The 24,686-nt window shown below is 44.8% G+C and overlaps 1 protein-coding gene across 1 annotated transcript in view; it reads right to left on the bottom strand.

The window, feature by feature from the left end:
* Window positions 1-274: 274 nt before the first annotated feature.
* LOC147454627 (ADP-ribosylation factor 1-like) overlaps window positions 275-24,686 on the bottom strand; it is a 42,770-nt gene continuing 18,358 nt past the window's right edge. The window contains exons 4-6 of the mRNA XM_086516512.1: window positions 738-856; window positions 558-639; window positions 275-463 (exon numbers count right to left, since the gene is read on the bottom strand). Of these exons, the coding sequence (XP_086372638.1) occupies window positions 458-463; window positions 558-639; window positions 738-856 (207 nt within the window). The 3' untranslated portion in view covers window positions 275-457. The remainder of the gene's footprint in view (window positions 464-557; window positions 640-737; window positions 857-24,686) is intronic.

The raw sequence follows: 24,686 nt of genomic DNA, 5'->3' as shown, positions 1-24,686 counted from the left end.
ACAGCAAAGAAAGAAACGCTGGCCAAGGATACAATGTAATTAAGGACATGGTTATACAAAAAAAAAACTACAATCTAGTAAACGGAGATTTCACAGCCAGACTCTCCGAAAGTTGCCACTGGTCCTATTTAACTGCAAACAGACCTTCTGTGCTTGAAACCCACATAAAAACCTCACCACAATCTCAAACTCCCACTACGCAAAAGAACTTGAAAAACTAGACCAAGATTACCCCCCATATGCATAGAGCTTGCTATACAGAACTGCACACCAATTTGACATCATAACAAGCTGTCAAGCATGATATTTCAACATGAGTTTGTCCCCAGAAGGCAAACACAACCAATGTCATGACCAGATACATAACTTACTCGCATGATAATTCAACAATCAGTCTCATATGAAATTCCCTAAGCAAGATCTTCAAAAAAGTTCATGTTTACTAGGAAACCTTCTCCTAACCCTGAAAAAAAGGGGGGTTCAAACGAAAAAATTAGCACATCCACAGTTGAATAAACAGAACACTTGTGTAGGGGGGGATAGCAAGCAAACTCTACCTTGCTGGCAATGTTACCAGAGAGCCAATCCAAGCCCTCGTAAAGACCTTCGCCTGATGTGGCACATGTACTCTGAATATACCTGATTGTGTTGAATAATAAGTTAGAATAGCGCTAGAGATGATATCCATTCTGATCTCTCCGAGGCCCCCAAAAAAAAAAACCAAAAAAAAAACTAACCAGTGGCGTTGACGAAGAGAGTGTAGGCCCAATTTGTCTGTGATCTCAGCTGCATTCATAGCATTGGGAAGATCCTGCTTGTTTGCGAAGACAAGAAGCACAGCATCCCGTAGCTCATCCTGATGGTCATAAAGTCAGTCTAAGATCACTTCTAGCCTTGCTTGTAGTCGGACAATTTGAAAATGCAATTGCTTCACAAGAAATTGGTGTGCCAGGAAGATCAAACACAAAAAATCAGCTTATGCTCTTGAAAATAAATCACTTGTAAGTTAGGCAGATCTCTAGAAAGTAAAAGGTCCCCACATCTCCCAACTCACTCCGAGTTTCCCATTTGTGATTCAACGAGGCTCGCAAGAAGTTCTTAGCTACTCAGATAATACCTGTGAAATCTCCAAGTCTCCGACTTGCGACTCAATGACCACTTCAAATGAAGTCCCTGACGAGAAGTTCTTAGCTACTCAACTCTTCCCCACAAGCCTGTTAGCAGCATGGCATGGAGAGTGAGTGCACAGCACTGACACACTCATAACAGACAAACAAGAGAAAAGGTGCTGTTTTGTTTCTATTACTGAGAGTCCATTGTGACTTGAGAACGAACCTGTCCCCATAAAAGGGAAGTGCTGGTCCAAAGGCCATGAGTAGACAAGAAGAAGCCAAGAAGCTGAATATTGTAAAGAGTGATACAACCGAAAAGCCAGAAGCTACGACTGGAAAAAACCAGGGAAAAAAGTACCCTGGCAACATAATGGAAGGAGAAAGAATGAAACACAACTCTTCCAAACACATTCAGAAAAAACCAGATGGGTTACATCGCTTGAACATCGGCTGTGTGTGCCATGTAGAAACTGCTTCTACCGAAGACACCAAGAAGGATACTCAATGAAGTGGTGAGACGCTCTTGCAGCAAGACGGGCCCTGAAAATGCACATCTTATCACATTTCACTTGACACTATACATTGACTAGTACTCTTTTGTGCTGGAATACAAGAGTTCACTCCAAACTTGTGCTACCGCAAAACTATATTGGTCTGAGATTCAAATCCGCATTACGCACTGACATGCTGAAATGGCTGCTGTACGGATTTCCGCCAATTGCGTTGGCTGCTTTTTGGCAGTTTTTGGGACCAAATGCTTTTGGAACAAGTTGCTTTTGAGTTCAACCTTGGGGCATCCCTTGTAAGAATAAATAGACCCTTGGGGCCTCACTCTGCAGAGCATCTGGATGCGGAGTCTGAGAGTAGAGGTCCCCTCTGGTGTTGTACTTTGCTCAATTGTTAATATAAAAATAAATACCGAGAGGGGTGCCAGATTTTGGGGTCAATACCTCTGGGCACAGAAGTACGCTAGGCCGTGTCCACTCAAATTGTAAAGCTGTGAAGTATTTTAAGTGATTCTCTCGTGTGTCGTGTCAGATTCCCGACTTGGGGTGCCCAAGTCTGTGACAGTGGTATCACAGCTTCATGCGTGTGGTTTTCTCAAAGCATACGAGTCCTATTAATGAGCAGACAGAGCACTTGGGCACTTTGGAAATTGTTATTGAGGAATTTTCGTGTCCCAACCCCGGACTTATTAGCGTCTCCCACCCTTACTTCATCGCGCATCAAGCGTGCTCCCGTCTTCATCGCTCTCTCTTACAGGGCATAAGCCATAAAGAATCCCAGATTACACATGGGTTCTCGTGGAGAATCTGACAGAGATAACACCTCTCATTAGGTAGGCAAAGAAAAGTTGAAACCCGGCGCGGAAATTGACAAACAAAATGAAGAATAGGACAAATTTTTGGCAGGGAAGTTTGCCAAAAGACCTTAAATCTCTTCAACGGTTGAGAATTTGGAAATGCGACACAAGGCAAAGTTGATCCTCTCAACAAGCTTCACGCATTGACACGAATAAATCTTATATCCAAGAACTTTGAAAAATTAGGGTTTTTGCAGAAAATTTCAGTATGTGTGGAATTAATGTTTTTGGAAGCTCTTGTTATCTGTGTGCACATAACTCCTAGGAGCGAGGAACATGCATATGAAAGCATTTGGAAACATAGAGCCGAACATCAACTCTTTTGCAAGGAGGTGAACCATTTGCTTGAAATTTTACATGTTTTGCAGGTGGAATCGAAGATGACATGGCAAGGAATTTGCATCTGAAAGCAATCGAGAGCAAAGACAACTCAGGAATGACTGGATACTGTGGTGAGCGCATCAAGAGTTCCTGCGGAATGAGATGGCTACACAAGGATCTAGGTGCATCAAGACATATGGAAGGATGAGATGACTAGATGATTGAAACACTGTGTTCAATATGAACCAAGCGTACCAAACTTGGACACCTCAAGTCAAGATTCTACCGCAACACAGCAAAGATTCACTTCAAACTTATTCACAATTCACAATACAGTCGACATGGCCCGGCATAGTTCCGTGCCAAGAGGTATTGGCCCCAAAGACTCGCGCCACTTTCGATATTTCTTTTTATATTAATTTGTGTGCAAAGTACAAGCAAGTCCCTTGGAACTCACGCTCAGACTCTGCGTCCAAATGCTCTAAGTGATGAGGCCCAAAAGACCTATTTATTGTTACAAGGGTTGCCCAAAAGCAAAGCCCCAAAAACTCAAACTTAAAAGCATTATGCCCAAAAACTGCCAAAAGTCAGCCAGCGTAATTTACGGACATCCGTACACTCCCACGTCAGCATGACGAACGCAAAAGACGGAAATCCGTACGGCTTGCCACGTGTCAGCCTGTCAACATGATTTTCGATGGGTTTTCCGATGGGTTGCTGCCACGTCAGTCTATCGGCGCATTTCTCTGCATGTCCGAGGGCCTGTCACGTCACCAGTTTGTGACATACCCCCCTCTTGAAAGAATTGTAATCCCCTCAATTACGCCTGCAAAACAGACAGAGGCCATAAATTGTCTTAGTAGACACTGACTGTTAGTGTCGACGAACTAGACACGACACATCTAGCACTTGAACAAAACAACAATCACATCACCGGACATCACTTGACATCACATACAAATTCATTCCAAATCTCAGACCATGATTAATTGGTAACGTATTTAGTAATCGCATCTAGATCCAGTCGGGACCTCACGGATGCTCGATTAGCTAATCCTTATTGCAATCATGTCTATAGAGATTTATGAGACCAAAATGCTACAGTCATTTCGTCTTTCAGCTGCACTCAAACAAGCCAAGTACAAATCAATCATAATCAGTTTCGGGAATTCCAGTTCATAAAGTCATTCAACAGAATATTGTCAGCCCATCAGTATCCCTGAAACCCAGAGGGGGACATCAATGCCTCTATTCAAAATCGGGGTAATCCGTTGACAAAGGAGCAGAGTGACTCCCCTCTTGTGCAAACCCGCTGCACTAGATTCACCCTTGTTGAAATCGGGGTTCTATCGGAGTAGACTATGCTAAACCGAATGCTTCAAGGTAAAGTTCCAAAATCTGAGGAGTATCTACTAGGTCCTCCTCCTCCATTCACTTCGCATCCAATGCAGGATACTTCTTGAACTTAACCAAGAACCACCTTATCACTTTACCTTTAATCTTTTTGTCCTTGTGTGCCAATATCTGTTCTAAAACGAGTATCTCCTCGCTTTCCTCCACTTCGGGTTGCTCATCTGGCTCCCCATCATCGAGCACATCGCCTTTAAAAGGCTTCAATAGACTCACATGAAAAGCATTGTGAATCTTCCAAATATTGGGCAGCTTCAGTCTAAAGGAGACATCATTTATCTTTTCTTTTATATGAAAAGGGCCATAGTACCTTGTGCTAAGCTTTAAAAAAAGCCACTCCTTTCCTTTTTCTTTCTTAAGCGTGCCTTCCCAAAACGTAAGAGCACCCAATAGTCTTCCTTTAATTTCAAATCGCGACGGTGTTGATCTGCTGATTTCTTGTGTCGTTCTTGAGATTTCGCTAGAGACTCCCGAACCTTAGCAAAAGCAGAGTCCAAGTCCTTCGTGTATTGTCGGCTTCAAAAATCTTATCTTGGGTCTATAGAATGTTCTAATCTACCAACTGATTCCCTTTTTCCTTTCTTCCTTGTGCCCTGGGAGTTGATTTCCTTTTTTCTTTCTTTCCTTGTCCCCTAGAGCTGATTCCCTTTTTCCTTTCTTTCCTGTGCTGGGACTTGCGTGTAGCATCTTTCGCTTCCCTGTCTATTGGCACGTCAGAGTCAATCATCGAAACCCTAAGACGCACAATCATTTGATTCCTCTTTCTCTGGAATCCTTTAATGAACTTGCATCTGGTTTCCTTAGTTTGTCGCAACCCTCTGATTCGCCAGAATCCTGTGATGAGCTATCATTTGGTTCTGCTGATTCATTCTCTTCACTGGTAAACTCTTGCCTTTTTGAGGTGGATACTATCTTGCCCGTCGCATAAGTCAATGAGCCAGCATGCATTCCAAATCGTTGCTTAGTCATATCCAATAAGTCTCTGAATGGAGTCAAACTTCTGGTTTAAAGCATAGTCTTGAATCTCTTTAGCAAAACCGCTCAATCTGGTCTTTCAAAAGAATCTTCAACAAGCATCTCAAAATCTCTGGCAGTAGTCCTCCAATGTATCTTTCTCAGTCATTTTCAAGTGATGTCAATGCATGATGACATCTCTTGCATATTCATCTAATATCCAAGTTGACGTGAAAAAAAAAAGAATTTTAACCACGACGCATGTGTTTCTCTGCATAACAACAGAGTAGATCACCATGCCTACACCGTTCTTTTCAAGTAAGACGATTGTCGTTGCCTACAATGTTCTGAAAACTGCTCTCTAGAGAAAGAGACGCCAAACTATTGTACAAACTCAAGGGCTCAATGGATGTCTTGGTAGCCTGAAAAGAATTGTCTGAAACTTGAAGGCTTGACTCCCTTCCTTGAACTCCTTGGTTTTCGTGTTGATCTGGTCATTGTCAAAAAAGGAAGAGCTCTCCTCCTCTGAACTGCCAAGTGGCCTTCGATGCCTTCTAGACTTTTTTCAAAAATCTGCTTCAAACAAATCTTGTCTTAGGTGCTTAGAAATTGAAGAAGCTTCTTAGCACCCTCGAACACTTCAAATGGCATCTTCCCCGTGTGTCGTCGTAGGCAAACTCCACCAAGGGCAAATACTTTTCCCATTGAGTCTTCTAATCAAAGATGTAAGACTTCAATAAATCCAGAACAGCTGAATTTGCAATCTCAGATTGCCCATCTGTCTGCGGGTGGAATGATGACAAGAACTGCAACCATGTGCCAATGTTCTCCCAAATAGCCCTCCAAAACAAACTCGTCAATCGGGGATATCTGTCGAAGACTATATGTTAGGCATGCCATGTAGTTTGAAAATCTGCGCAATGAATAGTCTCGCTAAATGATCCGACTTGACTGTTATCTCCACTGGAATGAAGTGAGCTTGCTTGCTAAATCTATCGATGACAGTACAAATGCCATCATCTCCACTCTGTGTCTTTGGGAGATCAAAAATGAAATCCATAGCAATACTTCCCACGGGCGGCTGTAACAATCCCTGTGCTTTATGCCTGACAAGCTTGACCTTTTGGCATACCAAGCAACTGTGTACAAAGTCGTCCACATCCTTCTTGAGTCTCGGCCAAAAGAAGTAACGCTCCACACCTTTCAAGGTGGTGTCGATGCCGCGGTGACTCGCAAAAGGTAGACAATGGCACTCAGTCAAAAACTTTTTCCTCAACAGCTGTGTAATGCACAACATTGTTTTCTTCATCAAGTAGCCATCCCGTATGGAATATCCCGCTACTACCTCCCCATTTTGTATTCGAGTGAATACATCCGAAAAATCCGGATCTGTGGCGTACTGATCAGCCATGTCCTCGAAGCTTCTATGATGAATCGCGGAAATAGCGAGGACTAGCGGCTTCCGAGACAAAGCATCTGCCACCAAGTTATTTTGTCCCTAAACATGGACAATCTGGAAGTGAAACTGTGACGAGATGTTAGCCCACCGCAACTGCTTTTCCGAAAGCTACTTCTGTGACAAGACGTAGAGTAAACTTTGATGGTCAATGAAGACCGTAAAATCGGCTCCGAGTAAGTAACGTCGCCACTCAGTAAGAGCATCGATCACTGCCAAAAGCTCTTTCTCATAAATCTGTGTTGTCAATTCTGGCCCTGAAAACAATCTGCTTTTATAGACAATCACATGGCCTTCTTGCATTAAGACCGCTCCCAGACTACGACCACAAGCATCACAATATACTTCAAATGACTTTTGCAAGTCAAACAAAGTTAACACTGGCCTAGTAGTTAGTTTTTCTTTTAAGTGTCTGAAAGGCAGTCACCTTTGTCGATCCCTACGAGAAAGAGACTCCTTTTTGAGTCAATATGTGCAAAGGGAAAGCCACCACTGCAAACTTTCGAATGATCCGCTGATAGTGAGAACACAAGCCCAAGAAGCTTCTAACTTCATGAACATTCTTCAAGTTAGGCCAATCGCGGATAGCGTCACTTTTGGCCAGATCCATCTGTACCCTTTCTGTTGAGACAATGTGTCCCAAGAAATGTATCTCAGGCAAGAAAAACTCGCTCTTTTTCACATTTATAAGCAATTTATGCTTCCTCAGAGTCTGGAAAACCCACAAATGATCAATATTCTCTGCAAATCCAAAAAGGCGTCCTGGAAGCTGTCTTGTAGACGTCTCCAGGAGTAAATACAGATCCGATGATAATCACTCTTCATATCAATTCGACAAGTAGAATTCTAAAGTCTATCGAGTATATCATCGATCCTTGTAATGTGGAAATTTGTTCTCGTTCATTGTTTCTTTATCTTGGCCTCGGCTAACGATGTAAGGTGCTCAGCTCGGTGGTGTACTACCACGAATCAATCATGTAATCTTCACGACGTAAAGGAGGTAACTCGCTTTGTACGCCTTCAGAGAAACAGTCAACCTCTATTGCAGAAAAGTCTTGTCGTTTCTTTTTTAGGTCAAACATATTCGACCTACAATCATCATTCACTTTTCTCAAGTAAAATCGAGTAAAGAAACTGAATTTCATCAAGTACATTATCTTTGCCCATCATTTGTCAAAGTCACTTTCTCAACCCGATAGTCAACCACGGCGTTGTTCTTGTGGTACCAAGGGATTTCGAGGAGGAAGTCACAACATTCTTAAGGGCATTACGTAGAAGTCCTCGTGCCCTAAATACCCCTGACATTGCAAACGAAGTTTGCCAATGATCGGTGTAATGGCAACATCTCGTCCGGCACATGATCGGTGTAAGGGCAACATCCTGTCCGGGTGACGCTAGAACTGCTTACACCTGTGGCCTCAGCCTGTCGAGCGTAATTCCAAGTCGAGCCGCCAATTCAAGTGAAAAGAAGTTAGCCTTGGCTCCTCCATCAAAGAAAATGAGGGCTTCTTGATCTTTCACTTTGCCCCAAGTGCGACAAAGTTTTGTACTTACGTTCATCTGATTCGGGTCGGGCCCCACGCAATGTGGTATCACTTCTGTTTTCATCTTTCCTTTTCTTCTGCACTCAGCTGCTGCTCTGTAACTCTCGAATTCATCTCCATCAAAGAAAATGAGGGCTTCCTGATCTTTCACTTTGCCCCAAGCGCGGCAAAGTTTTGTACTTACGTTCATCTGCTTCGGGTCGGGCCCCACGCAATGTGGTATCACTTCTGCTTTCATCTTTTCTTTTCTTCCCACTCGGCTGCTGCTCTGTAACTCTCAAATTAACCTTCTGGTATCACTTCACTCTCTCATTAAAGGACGAAAGGCTCTCCCTTCCCTAAGTAAAAGAAACCTTAAGCACAGTTCGGAGCACTCATCTTGAGCAAAGTTCAACATTCACTTCCGCTGCACCTTACATTTAGATTCATTAAATTCAAGCTTAGGACATGTTCTTTTTATGTGACCCTTGATGTGACAATGAAAACAACGACCTTCCTTAGAATAAATGCTTTGTTCTTCCGACGTGATGCCTCCTCCTAAAATGCCTTGTTTTGCCTTTTCATATGGAGTGAGCTTAGGTTTAGCAATTGTGTTAGCTTTACCCTTAGGTTCATTTGGAGAGTTCTTTTCTGAGAGACTATTGGAAGATTGGTTAGAAGAGTTACAGTTCTTACCATTCTGAGGGTTCTGAGAAGTCTAAGAGGTACTTCTGGAAGTCTTGTTTTCCTAAGGCTTTCCCTTGTTGTGCTTCATCTCCTGTGCAAGAGGAATCGCTACCACCTTGTTGAGATAGATTGGGTCAAGGACTTCGACATCAAACCTGATATAGTCGTCCAACCCGAAAATGAAAGCCTCCTTGTGCTCATCTTCCGATTTGCGTAATTGGGTGCCGAGCTACAAAACATGATTAAGAAAAACATAAATGGCACACCATTTTGCTTGAGACTGCGCCAATCGTCTTTCAACCGTGCTAGGTACTGTGGTGGCATAAACTGCGCCTTGAGCTTGTCTTGGAAGTCGGACCAATTGAAGGAAAGGGGGGTGCCTTCCTCGGCTTCCTCTAGGTGCGCGGTCAACTGTGCTTCTTGCCATGCGTGTTACCAATTAATTGCATCACCGGCAAGGTACATAGCTGTCGTCAAATCCTTGCTATTTCCTGTCTTCTTAGTTGTCGCAAAATAAGCATTAAATTGATGTAACCAAGAATTAATAATCTTAGCATCCATCTTACCATCATACTTACTGAACATGATGTTCTCACTGAGGGGGTTGTTGGAGTCCGAATCTCGGCGTGCGGCACTTGATGAACCACCAACATCTTTGTCCAACTCGGGTTTCGACGTGAGAGCCTGTCAAACCAACTCTTGCATGCATAGGTCTCTCTGCATCTCACGCTCTACCTACAAGGCCACTCGTCTGTCTTGGGCCGCCAAGCACGCTTACTCACGCTCACGCTCAATAGCTATCTGTCTTGCTTCGACCGCCAAGCGCGCTTGCTCACGCTCACGCTCAATAGCTGCCTTTCTTTCTGCTTTTCGTTCATCGCACTCGCGTTCCAAGGCAATACGAGTCGCTTCTCTTGTGCCATCATGTCCATCATCGTCTTGACCAAAGCCTCCATAGGATTTGGTGCAATCCTTGGCGTAGATGGGGAAGGGGGAGGGTCAAAAAAACCTCTTGGTGGGAAAAATTCTTCTTCGCCACTGCCATGCTCATCACCTCCATGCGAAGTATCCATTCTGTTGCTAATTGAACTATTTTCTTATTTTTAATGATTAATCTCTTTTTTTAGGATATTTTATTATGTGCACTAAGAACTGTTAAAAGATTGTAGCTAAAGGAACTACCATCAAGAACGGACAAACTCTGATGTGTCATTTGATGGGTGACGTTAAACATCACGAAGGAGTTTCCGTAAGTTCGGTGGAAAGGGCCAGGTTACGAATGCCCCTGATGCGTCACATGATGGGTGACGGGTGCATCAGTAAGGGGGCATCTCGTAGGCTAAGGAGGAAATCCGAACTGAGCAAGAAAGTACGCGTAAGAACACAAGCACAAGAATAAAGATGGGTTCAATGACGCTTTTTACGAAAAGCAAGAACGGTCGCGGGAGGACAAATGTTTTCCCGCGAGGAGTCTGTGTCTGCATTGCATCTGTGTCGTGTCCTGCACCCGGGGACGCCTGGAATGTGTTCGTGTAGCATGGTTTTCACTAACTGAGTGAGTTTTTAATGTTTGATCAGGTTCACACTTTATTTTATTAAGTGGCCGGTCACTTTTAAGTGACCAACCCTTTATTAATAAAATAAAGCAAGTCCCTCTAAAAAGCCAGCGCTGATAGGCTACGCAGGCTGAAATCTGCGATCTCTCTCTCTCTCCTCTCTCTAAAAAACGCCAGCACCAACGATCTCTCTCTCTCCTCTCTCTAAAAAACGCCAGCACCAACGATCTCTCTCTCTCCTCTCTCTAGGGCGCCAGGGCTCTACTTTTTCGGCTGCTATTCCCGTCGGGTACCAGAGCCTATAAAAGGGCAGCAAGCGTTCAATTTCAAGCAGGCCGGAAGCAGCAGAAAATCACCAGCGCTAGGAGTCTGGAGCAGAGTCTGGTGACGGAAAATGCGAGTGTTCGCGTGACGACTGAGTACGGAGGTCGATTCTCCGAGCAAGAAGCGACAGGTATAAGGTGTTGATACGCATTGAGAATTGTTTCTCTGTATGGTTTGTTTTGCAGGAACCTCCCGTCTTACGAGAAGGCCCTTCACGGGAAGGTACGGCTTCACGCCTAAGTCCCTTACGCGAAAGTAAGGCTTCACGCCTAAGTCCCTTACGGGAAAGTACGGCTTCGCGCCTAAGTCCCTTACGGGAAGGAACGGCCTTGTGCCCAAGCCCTTTACGGGAAAGCACGACCTTCGGGTCTAAGATTACAGAACGGAGGGGTTTCCTTGGGTTCTCGTGCTTGTATAAGAATTCTCCCTGAATAAAAAGAATACTCTTAACGGGGGGGGGGGACCAGCCCATCTTCTGGTCCCCACTACTGTGTCGATCTTCTCCCTTCTCTCATGTTTTCAAAGAATTATAATTTTCAGATTTTCTAAGTTCTCGTGTATGCTCCCGTTTTGTGACAGTGGTATCAGAGCTTGGACTCCTCTCTTTCTCTGCAAAGAAGGACGATTCCGGGAAGAACGGGAAGAACCATGTCGAGCCAAGGGAGAAGCGTTGAAGAGGAGCTTCAACAAGTGCAAGCTCAACTTGCGGAGTTGCAACAAATCTTATTGTTGCCAAACGTCCAAAAGCTTTTGGGCGGAATGAAGAAAACGAATGGAACTGATGCAGCCAAGCATCCAGACAACACTGTTGGCGTGAGACCACAGGAGGCAAGAGAAGAAGAACGTGCCGAGGTGCACAAAGGATCTTCGGATCGGAATGAACGGCCTACTTCAAGGAAAGGCCAAGAAAAAGCGCTCTCTTTGCTAGACGAGAGCAAGGACATCTCCATCTTACTCTCCTGATTATACTTCTACTTCTCGATCATCTCGTCAGAAGAAAGAAGCCGCTACAACTGCCACTACCCTACATCAACCTAAAGATAAGCCTCGATTCAAGAAGCATGGTCGCAAGTGGGGATGCACCTCAAGGAAACGGCAAGTAATTGGTGGTTAGCCAAGATTCTGGAAGGTTCTCAGGCCAGAACTTGGGAGAGCTTCAAATCTGAATTTTATGAACAATTTCTTCCCCCCGACTTCGAGCAGGACATACGGAAGGAATGGGACTGGCTTGCCCAAAAGGAACATGAAAGAGTAACGACTTATGTGGACAAGTATTGGTCAGTTCTTCTGAAGGTCACTCCCTTCATGAAGATTGCCGACGAGGAAAAGAAAAGAAAGTTCGAAGCGGGTCTCCAACCGCAGCTTCGAAAGAGTATGAAGGTGTATCCGCATGATACTCTTCAAAGGATGATGGAGTCAGCAATCATTGCTGAGGATTTGCACTCAACTGGGATGCCCAGAAAAATGGAGCATAGCACTTACCATGCAAGACAAAGAGGGGTCTATGATGACCATGGGGGCCAAGGAAGAAAACGTCCTCCATCTAGGGACGATGATCATTCTAAGAAGCCAAGGGGCAATGGCAAGCGAACTAAGTATCTTTCTCCTACTCAACTTCAAACTTTCAGAGAGGAAGGAAGATGTTTCTACTGTGGCGAGAAAGGACATATGAAACCGGATTGCCCGCTAAAGCAGCAACGGCAAGAACAAGCCTCTACGAGGCAAGAGAAAGCAAGGAAGGAACCCGCTCCGCCAAGCTCGAACTCAATTCCAGATGTTCAAGGAAACACAGAAACGGAGAAAGGGAAGCGTCAACTTCTGAAGGGCTAGGGGTCTCTGAACAACCAGCGAGTACTGATTCTTTATGATCCAGGATCCACGGATAACTTCATCTCCCTGGATACTGCGGAACGATTGTGCCTCACACCAGCTCAGCTTGGCACACCGATTACATCCGGATCGGCATTTGAGGGGTTGACAACCAATGCAACTCCCGTGCAAGGACAGCTCAATCTTCGGATTGGCGAGTACAAGGACCGCGAATCATTTTTGATGGCACCCATCGAGGGATGTGATATCATCTTGGGTATGCCATGGCACTTTCACATGACACCTATTCCCGATTATGTGGAAAAGACCCTCACTTTTGATCATGGGGGTAAGAAAATAAAGATTCAGGCTAATGCAAGAGATTGGCAATTCCCAATCGTAAGCCATATCTCCATTAAGAAAGAAATGAAGAAGTGTGTTTCTGCTTACTTGATTTTTGCAAAGGATAAAACTAGTAGGGACTCCCTCTCTAGTCTGGAAATTAAGCATCTTCAATTTATTGAAAAGTACAAAGATTGTTTCACAGAAACACTTCCTGATGAACTCCCTCCGGTACGCCCGGAAGATCACCGCATAGATCTCATACCGGGTAGCTCGCCTCCCAATCAACCCCCTTATCGGGTAAGTCTTGCTCAGCAAGAGGAAATTTTGAAGCAAGTCAACGAGCTTCTAGAGAAAGGGTTAGTACGGCCAAGTGCTTCACCCTACTGCTCTCCAGTTCTACTGGTGCAAAAGAAAGATGGCACGTTTCGAATGTGCATAGACTATAGGTCTTTAAACAAGATCACGATTAAGAATCGCTTTCCGATCCCTCGGATTGATGATATACTTGATAAGTTGCAGGGTGCATGTCACCAGCGTGTGACTACTATCTATCCTTTTTGTTGATTTCTTTCTTATTATCTATTTACTTTCACTTTTTGGAAACACCCCTCGGGAAATCTAACTGCCCTGCATTGCATAGCTAGTGTGGAACTGTCCAGAGGGAGTCCAGGCCTGAGGGCAAGAGAGTACTAAGGTTGGACAAGGACTATGGTTAGCCAAGTGGGGTCATTGACTAGCCAAAGTGGAATCCTTTGCTACAGAGGCTACATTTCAGTTTTGGATGTGGCCGCAGTGTACAATGAGGGTTGGATGACCTAGAAAGATATAATGGCAGCATCTCCTAAAATTTAGGGAACTGCTATTTTGGGACCTGAAAATGTGTTGGCGTCATTACCTCCGGAATGACAAAGGGAACATTTTCTTACTCTGCCGTGAAGTCAACTGGGCAACCGGTTGGGATATTTTTAGGCGGCAACCCCGAAACGGGAAAATGCTTGTAAATGTGCCAAGTGGCACATTCTGGTGCAGTTTCCAATGCAAGGAGGAGTTGGCGCTGAATTTGAAGGGAAGAAGGGCTCATTTGCTGATTTTGTCACAGGTTAAGAGCTATGGAGTGCTTGCTTTCCCTCTTATGCACAGTGCGGTGCCAGGAGTGATGCCCTGCACGCTACGCACTGCCCTCTCTCTCCCCTTTGGCAGTATGTTATGCCCCTCTAGTGGGCTCTTCATTTGACCAATGTACAGTTGTGTGGGTTCATGCGCGATTGCCGAGGCAAGAGCCTCTTGCACAGGTACTGGATTAGCTAGCGGCTAATCCCCCCGCAGGTACAGGTGAATTCGGAGAGGTTTCACGCCAGAAATCTCGTCCGATTCAAAGGGCAAGTAGCCCTACAGGTGCGGGAGCTCGAGGACTTGCTACGGATGCGACCGGCACGCGAAACGGAGCCCGAAACAGTGAATTACAGCCTGCTGTGTATTTTTGCAGGTTTAGGGTTTTGGCCCTAAACGGACCCTAATACCCCCAGGAGGTTCGGGGACGCAAGGGGACCGTTGTACAGGCGATCTTGCGCATTTTCAGGGCTGAAAACAGAGAATTCAGCGTGCTGCAGATTCTCGCCAGGTTTTGCAAAGTGCCCGTATGCGTCGGGAAAGTCAGTCAATGCGTGGGAATACTGACCGTGAAGGGTTCTAGTACAGTTATGCTGCCGAAATCGGGCTGGAACAGTGGAAATTCAGCCGAGTTTGTGCGGGGCAGCTTGTAGGAACCACAGCGTTTATTCCCTCTTTTGAACAATAAAGAAATACCGAAAGGGGCGCCTAAGTTAGGGGCCAATCTGGTGTCCGTCTACTCATACAGGTGCAATCTAGCAACCTGTATCCCTCTCCCCTTTGTTGTGTCTTGAAAGTACAGGTAAAATAGACGACTAATAATGGGTGAAAGCTAAATCAAGGTTTAAAGTAAAGTCTACCGCCCTTTTTGGATTGAACAGGCCGGTTTCATGGTTCCATTGCCGGGATTAAATCACTTTTTCCTATAGAAGTGAGCCTTGGTCAGTTTTGGGCTTGAAGACACAGGGGATCATAGACCAGACACAGGGAATTGCAATTATGGCTGACAGACCAGATGATGTGACTGAAGAGGTTTCCTCTTCACAGGGTCAACAGACACATGAAGTGGGTGAGTCCTCAAGACCACCACAGACTGATGACGATATATTCAGGACCCAGTTGGCTACTGCTGTGGCTATGTTCACACAAGTAATGCAGAATCCGAGGTTTTTAGCCTTTCTGCAACCTCCTGTTCCGTCTCAGCAAGTTGGGTCACTGGATCATATTCAAAAGCCTGTTAAGACTCGAACACAGGTGATTCATACCGCACAGTCAATGGAAACACCTGTACACTTGACGGAGAACATGCAGTCTCCACAACGTATGCCTAAGGTGCAAGAACAGGTGGCTGAGATGCCAGTTTTTCAAGCTGTACCAATTCAGCCCGCCACCTTTCAGCAGCCTATAGCTGGTTCTAATGGGCAGGGAAGCAACCTACAGGCTATGCAACAGGTCTTCCCACCACCTTCAGTACACCCTGGCTATTTTGGAGGTGGATCGGTATTTCAGAGCATGGCTGGTCATGCACCTGGAAATCAGTTTTATACGCCAGGAACAGTGTTTGCGGGTGCTCAAACGATGATGCCTAACCCCATGTACAGTGTCATGGGTATGCAACCAGGGTTTCAGAGCACTCAGGGCCAATTCGGGATGCCACAGGCAAATTTTGGAATGGCTGGAATTACAAATCAGCAGCCAAATATGGCATTTCCAGGTCAAGTTAATAGCGGCCAAGGAACACAGATGAACCCTAATAGTGTTCCCATGTTTCAGTCACTTCCATATGACAATTTAACGCCGCTGGAGAGGCCAACTCCGTACAAAGAAGGTGGCAAAGGTGTGTCATTCACGACCTTTACAGAGTTTGATGACAGGAAGAAGGCTCTTTCATTCCTCCAACAGTTTGATAAGGCCTATGCAGGGGGAAACTTTACAGAGGCTTCAAAGGTCCGCAAGGCAGCCACTTTCTTGACAGGGAATGCGGGACAATGGTGGACAACTTTATTGCTTCAAGGGCAAGCTCCGTCCACATGGATTTACTTCAAGCAGATTTTTGCAGCAGCATGGTTATCTGATGATTTTGAAGCAGATGTCATGACAGGAATGGCACCAGCTTAATGCTGCCACTTGCAGAAATCTGGATGATTACAATCGGAAGTTTTGGAAAGCTCTACTTCCAGTAACTTCCTATAGGTTTGTGCCATTGACAGAACAGATTGAAAAATACTGTTGTGGCCTACCTAAAGGATTGAGAAAGTACTGTACGAAGACAAAAGTCACTACTTTGACGCAGCTCATCGAGGTAGCAAACACTGGCAATGGTTTGCTCAAGGGAGAAGATTGTGAATTTAACACTGGCGCCAAGGCAGAATCAGGCAAGAAAAATTCAGCCAAGAAGCACGTTCCCAATGAGGCTCCTAAAGGGACTCAGGAGTCAGCCAACGCAGGGAAAGACAAAGCTACGGCTGAATCAGAAAAAGGACCAGCAAAGAAATGGAAAAGACGTTTTCCTCGCAAGTCAGAAGAGCAAAAGAAGGTCCTGAGGACAGAGAACAAATGCTTTATATGTGAGCAGCCTGGCCACATTGCTTACAACTGTCCTACAAAGAAAAGGCCAGCTGATTCTGAAGACAAGGAGGACAGGAAGGGAAAGAAGCCCATGGCTGGTCTAGTGCCAGATATGGTGGGCGACAAGCCAAATTCAGATGCAAGTGAACTTTGCAGAGCATGGGGAAAGGTCAGGGATCAAACAGTGCTTATCTTCTTTGATCCAGGTGCCAAAGCCAACTTCATTTCCCCAGAATTGGCTTCAAAGTTGGGAATCAGACCTGAAGAGATGGGGTATACAGCAGAGGCAGGTTTGGCATGTCCTGGCCATACAGAGGCTGTGACACCCATCATTGGAAAGTTGCGTCTACATATCCAGTCCTATGTAGATGCTGAAGAATTCTACATCATGCCACTGGACGGATGTGATGTGTTGTTAGGTATTCCTTGGTTGTTTCGTGTACAGGGAATCATGGATGCCTACAACAAAAAGATCACTGTACAGAGCAGGGGAAAGACTCACATTCTGGATGTAAAGCTTAAAGGGGAGTCTATTCCTACTGTATCAGCTTCTGCTATTACTTCTGTAATGAAAAAGCATCTTTCTGCGTACTTGGTTTTTGCACGTGAAGTGTCAGATTGTGATGAATCAAATTTATCTGTGCTAGATAAAGAAAGGTCAATGTTTTTACAACAGTATAGTGACTGTTTTTCCGATTCATTACCGTCTCAATTACCGCCAGAGAGACCCGAGGACCATGCGATAGATTTGGTGCCAGGCTGTAGCCCACCAAATAAGCCTCCGTACAGGGTTAGTGCGGCTCAGCAGAAAGAGATAATGGGCCAAGTACAGGAGTTGTTAGAAAAGGGGCTGATTCAGCCCAGTTCATCTCCATTTTGTTCTCCAGTGTTGTTGGTGCAAAAAAAAGGATGGCTCATGGCGTATGTGCATCGACTACCGTGCACTGAACAAGAATACCATCAAGAATAGGTTCCCTATACCTAGAATTGATGATATTATGGACAAATTAGAAGGAGCAGCTATGTTTAGCAGGATAGATCTAAAGAGTGGGTACCATCAGATCCGCATTAGATCAGAGGATGTGCACAAGACTGCTTTTAGAACAACGTTTGGCCTTTACGAATTTTTAGTGATGCCCTTTGGTCTCACAAATGCTCCTGCTACGTTCAATAGGATGATGGACAGAATTTTCCGTCCACACCAGCAGTTTGTTGGTACGTTCTTTGATGACATGATAGTCTATTCAAAGAATGAAGAGGAGCATAGGCATCACTTGGCCATTGTGTTCAAAGAGCTACGCAGTCATAGGTTGCTCATCAATGCAAAGAAAAGTGAGTTTTTTCTGGAAGAGATTCACTTTCTGGGACACATTGTCTCAAAGGATGGTGTCAGAATGGATCCTGCAAAAGTCGAAGCGATCAAGTCATGGCCAAATTTGAAGATGGTGCATGATGTCTGAAGCTTTTTGGGACTATGCTCCTATTACAGAAGGTTTATCCGAAATTTCGCTGAGATTGCTTCACCTTTACATGCTCTTCAAAAGAAGGCAGTCACCTTCAGATGGACACAGAAAGAGATTTCAGCTTTTAATCTCTTAAAGGAAAAGATGACTTCAGATCCAGTCATTGTGTTGCCAGATCTTAGGAAGTCATTTGTGGTCCAGTGCGACGCCTGCGGTAGTAGCATTGGTGCTGTGCTAATGCAAGATGGCAGGGTAGTAGCTTATGAGAGCAGAATTTTGCAAGGGCCAGAGATGACCATGCAGGTCTATGAGAAAGAGTTACTGGCTGTGATTCATGCGCTCTTAAGTTGGAAACACTACCTGCTAGGTGCAGATTTCGTTGTCCAAACGGATCATCAGACCTTGCGATACTTCTTGACACAGACAAAGTTATCTGAGAAGCATATGCGATGGGCAAATATCTTGTCCATGTTCCATTTTCAGATTGTGCATGTCGAAGGCAAGAAGAACGTTGTGGCTGATGCCTTGTCAAGGAAGCCACAAATTTCAGCTGTGTCGATTCCTTATCATCATGAACTTGATGATATGAGAGAACAGTATGCAAATGATGAAGATTTTGCAAGGGTCTTCGAGCAACTAATGGATGGACAACGTCATGAACACTATCTTCTTAAAGACGAGTTCATGATGATGCATGGCAGATTGTGTGTCACAAAGCCATTGCGACGCAAAGTTATGGAAGAGAGTCATGTCCCACCGTATGCAGGGCATCGTGGTATCGATGCTACAGTTAAAGCGGTAGAGACATTCTTCTATTGGCCTACATTGAGAAGGGATGTGGATGCCTTTGTGCGAGAATGCCTAATATGCCAAAAGGTCAAGTTTGACAGGCAAAAGGCACCAGGGTTATTGCAACCACTACCTATTCCAGATAAACCATGGGAAAGTATTGCTATGGATTTTATCTTTGATCTTCCGAGAACGCAGACAGGAAATGATGGTATTTGGACCATTATTTGCAGATTCAGCAAACAGGCTCATTTTATTCCTGTCGGGAAGAAGATAAAGCCAGATCAGATGGCACGCTTGTTTATGAGCAATATTTTCAAGTATCATGGCATGCCACAGTCGATTATTAGCGACCGTGATCCACGCATGACTAGTTTGTTCTGGAAAGGCTTGTTTGAGAATATGGGTACCACGCTCAAATTCTCTTCGTCATTTCATCCTCAAACAGATGGGCAGTCAGAAGAGGCAAATTCTACTGTCCTAGATCTGCTGAAGTGCTATGTGTCAGAGCATAAAGGAAAGTGGGAGCAGTATTTGCCATTGGTGGAGTATGCATACAATAATACAGTGCATTCATCAACTGGCAAGGCACCTTTTGAGATAGTTGAAGGTGGCAAGAAAGTTCCTCCCATACTGCATACAAAGGACAAGATATTTGAAGCAGATAAGTATGTTCAAGACATGGATGAAATGTACAAGAAGGTCAAAGTGGCCTTAGAAAGGACTCAGGCAAAGCAAAAGAAAGCAGCTGATCGTCACCGTCGTGAAGTGGTATATTCACTTGGTGATTGGGTGCTTCTACGGTTTGAAAAGGCAAGGTTAAAGAAGATGAAGGGCAAGGAAAGACTGTTTCCAAAGCTCAGCATGCGTTACTATGGGCCTTTTCAAGTGTGCGACATAATCAGTGATGTTGCATATAGGCTGAAATTGCCTGACAGTTCGAAGATTCACAATGCGTTTCATGTGAGTCTTCTCAGACCCTATGTGGGTGATGTGCCAGAAGATATGCCAGCTGAAGATCAGCCGGAAGTCGAGGAACTTGACGAGATCTTGGTCCCGGAACAGATTTTGGCACACAAAGAAAGGAAAGTGAAAGGCAAGGTTGCTAGGCGTTACTTGGTAAAGTTCAGAAACTATCCACCAATGGATGCTAAGTGGATGGAAGAAGGTGAACTTGCAGAGTCACCAACTGTGTTATCACTTTACCTGGAAGCCTTCGATTTGCAACCTGCCTTGAACCCTTGAGTTTCAAAGCTACATGGATTGTCAGTGTGACAATGGCTTCTGAAACAAATGATGTACATCGTATTTAAAGTGAGCTCAAATCAAATACCTGTTACATGAATGTTAGAGCTATACAGATTGTCAGTTTGGCAATTGCTCTTATGGAATGTCCAAAAGTTTGGTTAGTGCTATAGAAGTGAGTATTTCTTGTCAGTTTGTCAAGGATACAGTGATTGCTTCTATTGAAGAGTACATGTGTAACTGCATTCTTAAACTGTCGGTTTGGGTATGCTCGAAAGTGTTACGGGATCCAACGTGTACTATAAGACAGTGGCAAAATGTGCAGCTATCATTTTGTCATTGGAAAGTTAGTGACTCCAAGCAATGGCAGAGTGCGAAGCTACCACTATGTCATTGGGACAGGGTTCACACGCAAGCAATACATGAGTCGACGAGGTGTTGAATACACCAGGGTTGACAATGAGCATGTATGTGTCGTATATGTGTTGACAGGTGTTGAATACATCAGTGTTGACAGTAAGCATGTACGACATAGATGCAAACGAGGACGTTTGAGATTTCAAGAGGGGGGTATGTCACCAGCGTGTGACTACTATCTATCCTTTTTGTTGATTTCTTTCTTATTATCTATTTACTTTCACTTTTTGGAAACACCCCTCGGGAAATCTAACTGCCCTGCATTGCATAGCTAGTGTGGAACTGTCCAGAGGGAGTCCAGGCCTGAGGGCAAGAGAGCACTAAGGTTGGACAAGGACTATGGTTAGCCAAGTGGGGTCATTGACTAGCCAAAGTGGAATCCTTTGCTACAGAGGTTACATTTCAGTTTTGGATGTGGCCGCAGTGTACAAAGAGGGTCGGATGACCTAGAAAGATATAATGGCAGCATCTCCTAAAATTTAGGGAACTGCTATTTTGGGACCTGAAAATGTGTTGGCGTCATTACCTCCGGAATGACAAAGGGAACATTTTCTTACTCTGCCGTGAAGTCAACTGGGCAACCGGTTGGGATATTTTTAGGCGGCAACCCCGAAACGGGAAAATGCTTGTAAATGTGCCAAGTGGCACATTCTGGTGCAGTTTCCAATGCAAGAAGGAGTTGGCGCTGAATTTGAAGGGAAGAAGGGCTCATTTGCTGATTTTGTCACAGGTTAAGAGCTATGGAGTGCTTGCTTTCCCTCTTATGCACAGTGCGGTGCCAGGAGTGATGCCCTGCACGCTACGCACTGCCCTCTCTCTCCCCTTTGGCAGTATGTTATGCCCCTCTAGTGGGCTCTTCATTTGACCAATGTACAGTTGTGTGGGTTCATGCGCGATTGCCGAGGCAAGAGCCTCTTGCACAGGTACTGGATTAGCTAGCGGCTAATCCCCCCGCAGGTACAGGTGAATTCGGAGAGGTTTCACGCCAGAAATCTCGTCCGATTCAAAGGGCAAGTAGCCCTACAGGTGCGGGAGCTCGAGGACTTGCTACGGATGCGACCGGCACGCGAAACGGAGCCCGAAACAGTGAATTACAGCCTGCTGTGTATTTTTGCAGGTTTAGGGTTTTGGCCCTAAACGGACCCTAATACCCCCAGGAGGTTCGGGGACGCAAGGGGACCGCTGTACAGGCGATCTTGCGCATTTTCAGGGCTGAAAACAGAGAATTCAGCGTGCTGCAGATTCTCGCCAGGTTTTGCAAAGTGCCCGTATGCGTCGGGAAAGTCAGTCAATGCGTGGGAATACTGACCGTGAAGGGTTCTAGTACAGTTATGCTGCCGAAATCGGGCTGGAACAGTGGAAATTCAGCCGAGTTTGTGCGGGGCAGCTTGTAGGAACCACAGCGTTTATTCCCTCTTTTGAACAATAAAGAAATACCGAAAGGGGCGCCTAAGTTAGGGGCCAATCTGGTGTCCGTCTACTCATACAGGTGCAATCTAGCAACCTGTATCCCTCTCCCCTTTGTTGTGTCTTGAAAGTACAGGTAAAATAGACGACTAATAATGGGTGAAAGCTAAATCAAGGTTTAAAGTAAAGTCTACCGCCCTTTTTGGATTGAACAGGCCGGTTTCAGTGCAAGTGCCTTTAGTCGCATAGACTTAAAGAGTGGGTATCATCAGATACGGATCGCCCCTGAGGATGTCCATAAGACTGCTTTCCGCACAACCTTTGGACTATATGAATTTTTGGTAATGCCTTTCGGCTTGACCAATGCTCCTGCGACGTTCAATCGCATGATGGACCACATTTTCAGCCTGTATCGAGCTTTTACGGGAGTATTCTTTGACGACATACTCATCTTCTCTAAGTCAGAAGAGGAACATCGGAAGCACTTGGACTTAGTGTTTCAAGAATTGCGAAAGCATGAGTTGCATGTGGATGCAAAGAAGAGCGAGTTCTTTCTCTCAAAGATACACTTATCTCGGCCATATAGTCTCTCACAATCAAGTGAGTATGGATCCTGCCAAGATCCGAGTGGTTGAAGATTGGCCTATTCCCACTACGGTACATGATGTACATAGCTTTCTGGGATTATGTTCGTATTATCGAAGGTTTGTCCAAGGATCTGCTCATGTAGCAGGACCACTTCATGATTTGACAAAGAAGAAGATTCCTTTCAGATGGGGATCGAGACAACAAGGAGCTTTTGATCGGCTCAAGTACTTGCTAAGCCATGGACCTATTTTGATAGTGCCTGACTTAAGGAAACCATTTGAGGTGCACTGCGATGCTTCAGGCGATTGCATCGGAGCAAGGTTAAACCAAGAAGGCCATGCAGTGGCTTACGAAAGCAGACGGCTTAAGGATGCAGAGTTGCATGCATCAATCTATGAAAAGGAACTCACGGCTGTGATTCACGCCTTATCCAACTGGAAGCACTACCTTCTAGGAGCGGATTTTGTGATCAAGACTGATCACCAGAGTTTGCGGTATTTTCTTACGCAAAGGAAACTATCTGAGAAACAGATGAGATGGGCAAACTTTTTGTCTATGTTTCACTTCTAGATCCTTCACACGACTGGGAGTAAGAATGTAGTCGCAGACGCATTGTCTAGGCGGCCAAGGGTGAACGCTATCACTTCGGTGTATCACTAAGAATTAGAAGCACTACCGGATTTATATCCGAATGATCCAGACTTCTCCACCATTTGGGGAAAGCTACATCGTGGAGAGAATGAGTTTCCCTATTCCATTCAAGACGGTTATCTCTATCACCATCAGGCCATATGTGTGGCGGAACCATTAAGAAAAAAGATCATGGATGAAGCACACGCTTCGCCTTATGCGGGTCATCGGGGTATTCTCCCTACGACCTTAGCAATGCAAAGATATTTCTTTTGGCCTAACCTTAAAGCAGACATTGATCAGTATGTCAAGGAATGCTTGGTTTGCCAAAAAGTGAAGTATGATCGGCATAAGACGCCTGGGTTGCTACAACCTCTGCCTGTGCCTAATGAACCTTGGGAAAGTATTGCCATGGACTTCATCATGGACCTCCCTAGAACTCAGACTGGAAATGACGCGATCTGGACCATTGTGGACAGGTTTAGCAAGCAAGCACACTTCATACCAGTCAAGAAAACGATCAAAGCAGATCATATGGCTAGGGTCTTTCTAGCACAGATCTTTAAGCATCATGGAATGCCTAAGTCTATTGTGAGTGATCGAGATCCTCGCATGACAGGAAATTTTTGGCGTGCCTTGATGGATAATCTTGGTACAAAGCTGAATTTTTCATCTGCCTACCATCCTCAAACGGACGGGCAAAGTGAGATAGCCAATTCCACAGTATTGGACATGTTAAAAGCTTATGTGTCAGACCGGCAATCTGACTGGGAGAAATATTTGCCTCTTGTCGAGTATGCGTATAACAATACCATACACTCAAAGACGGAGAAAGCACCTTTTGAGATTCTCTATGGTAAGCCTTTGCTTCCACCCATCCTTTTAACTAAGGATAAGATCTTTGCAACGGATGAATTTGTCCGGGACTTGGACACAACCTACGGGCAAGTTAGGAGAGCTATTCTACGCTCTCAGGAAAAGCATAAGAAAGCTACAGACAAGCACAAAAGGAATCTAGACTTAACAGTCGGACAGTTAGTCTTACTCAAGTTTGAAAAGGCAAGACTTAAGAAACAAGCATCTCATAAGGGGAAAGTGGTAAAACTTTCTACCCCTTATTATGGGCCGTTTAAAATCACTGAGCGAGTGAATGATGTCACTTTCCGATTAGAGCTACCGCCTAATTGGAAGATCCATAATGCTTTCCATGTCAGTTTACTCCGGCCGTATGTGGGACCGCCTCCAAGCCAGCCTAGTGCTGAGGAACCTCCTGAGGTTGAGGAAACAGAAGAAATACTCCAACCGGAGCAGATAGTAAGTCATCAGGAGCGGTCTCTCAAATCCTGAAAAATAACACGGAAGTATTTGGTTAAGTTTAAGAACTATTCGAATTTAGATGCTCAGTGAATGACGCAGGAGGAATTAACAGCTTATCCCGAGATACTGGAGGTATATGTCCAAGCACTACAGTTGAGGTCAACTGTTTAGACGCCGAAGGGATGTTGCTAATTGGACTATTTTCTTATTTTTAATGATTAATCTCTTTTCTTTAGGATATTTTATTATGTGCACTAAGAACTGTTAAAAGATTGTAGCTATAGGAACTGCC

The sequence above is a fragment of the Adiantum capillus-veneris genome, chromosome 7 (assembly GCF_014529385.1).
Source record: "Adiantum capillus-veneris isolate H3 chromosome 7, ASM1452938v2, whole genome shotgun sequence".
NCBI lineage: Eukaryota > Viridiplantae > Streptophyta > Polypodiopsida > Polypodiales > Pteridaceae > Adiantum > Adiantum capillus-veneris.
Note: the sequence above shows the minus strand (reverse complement) of the source record. Positions and strands in the feature narration are given on the sequence as shown.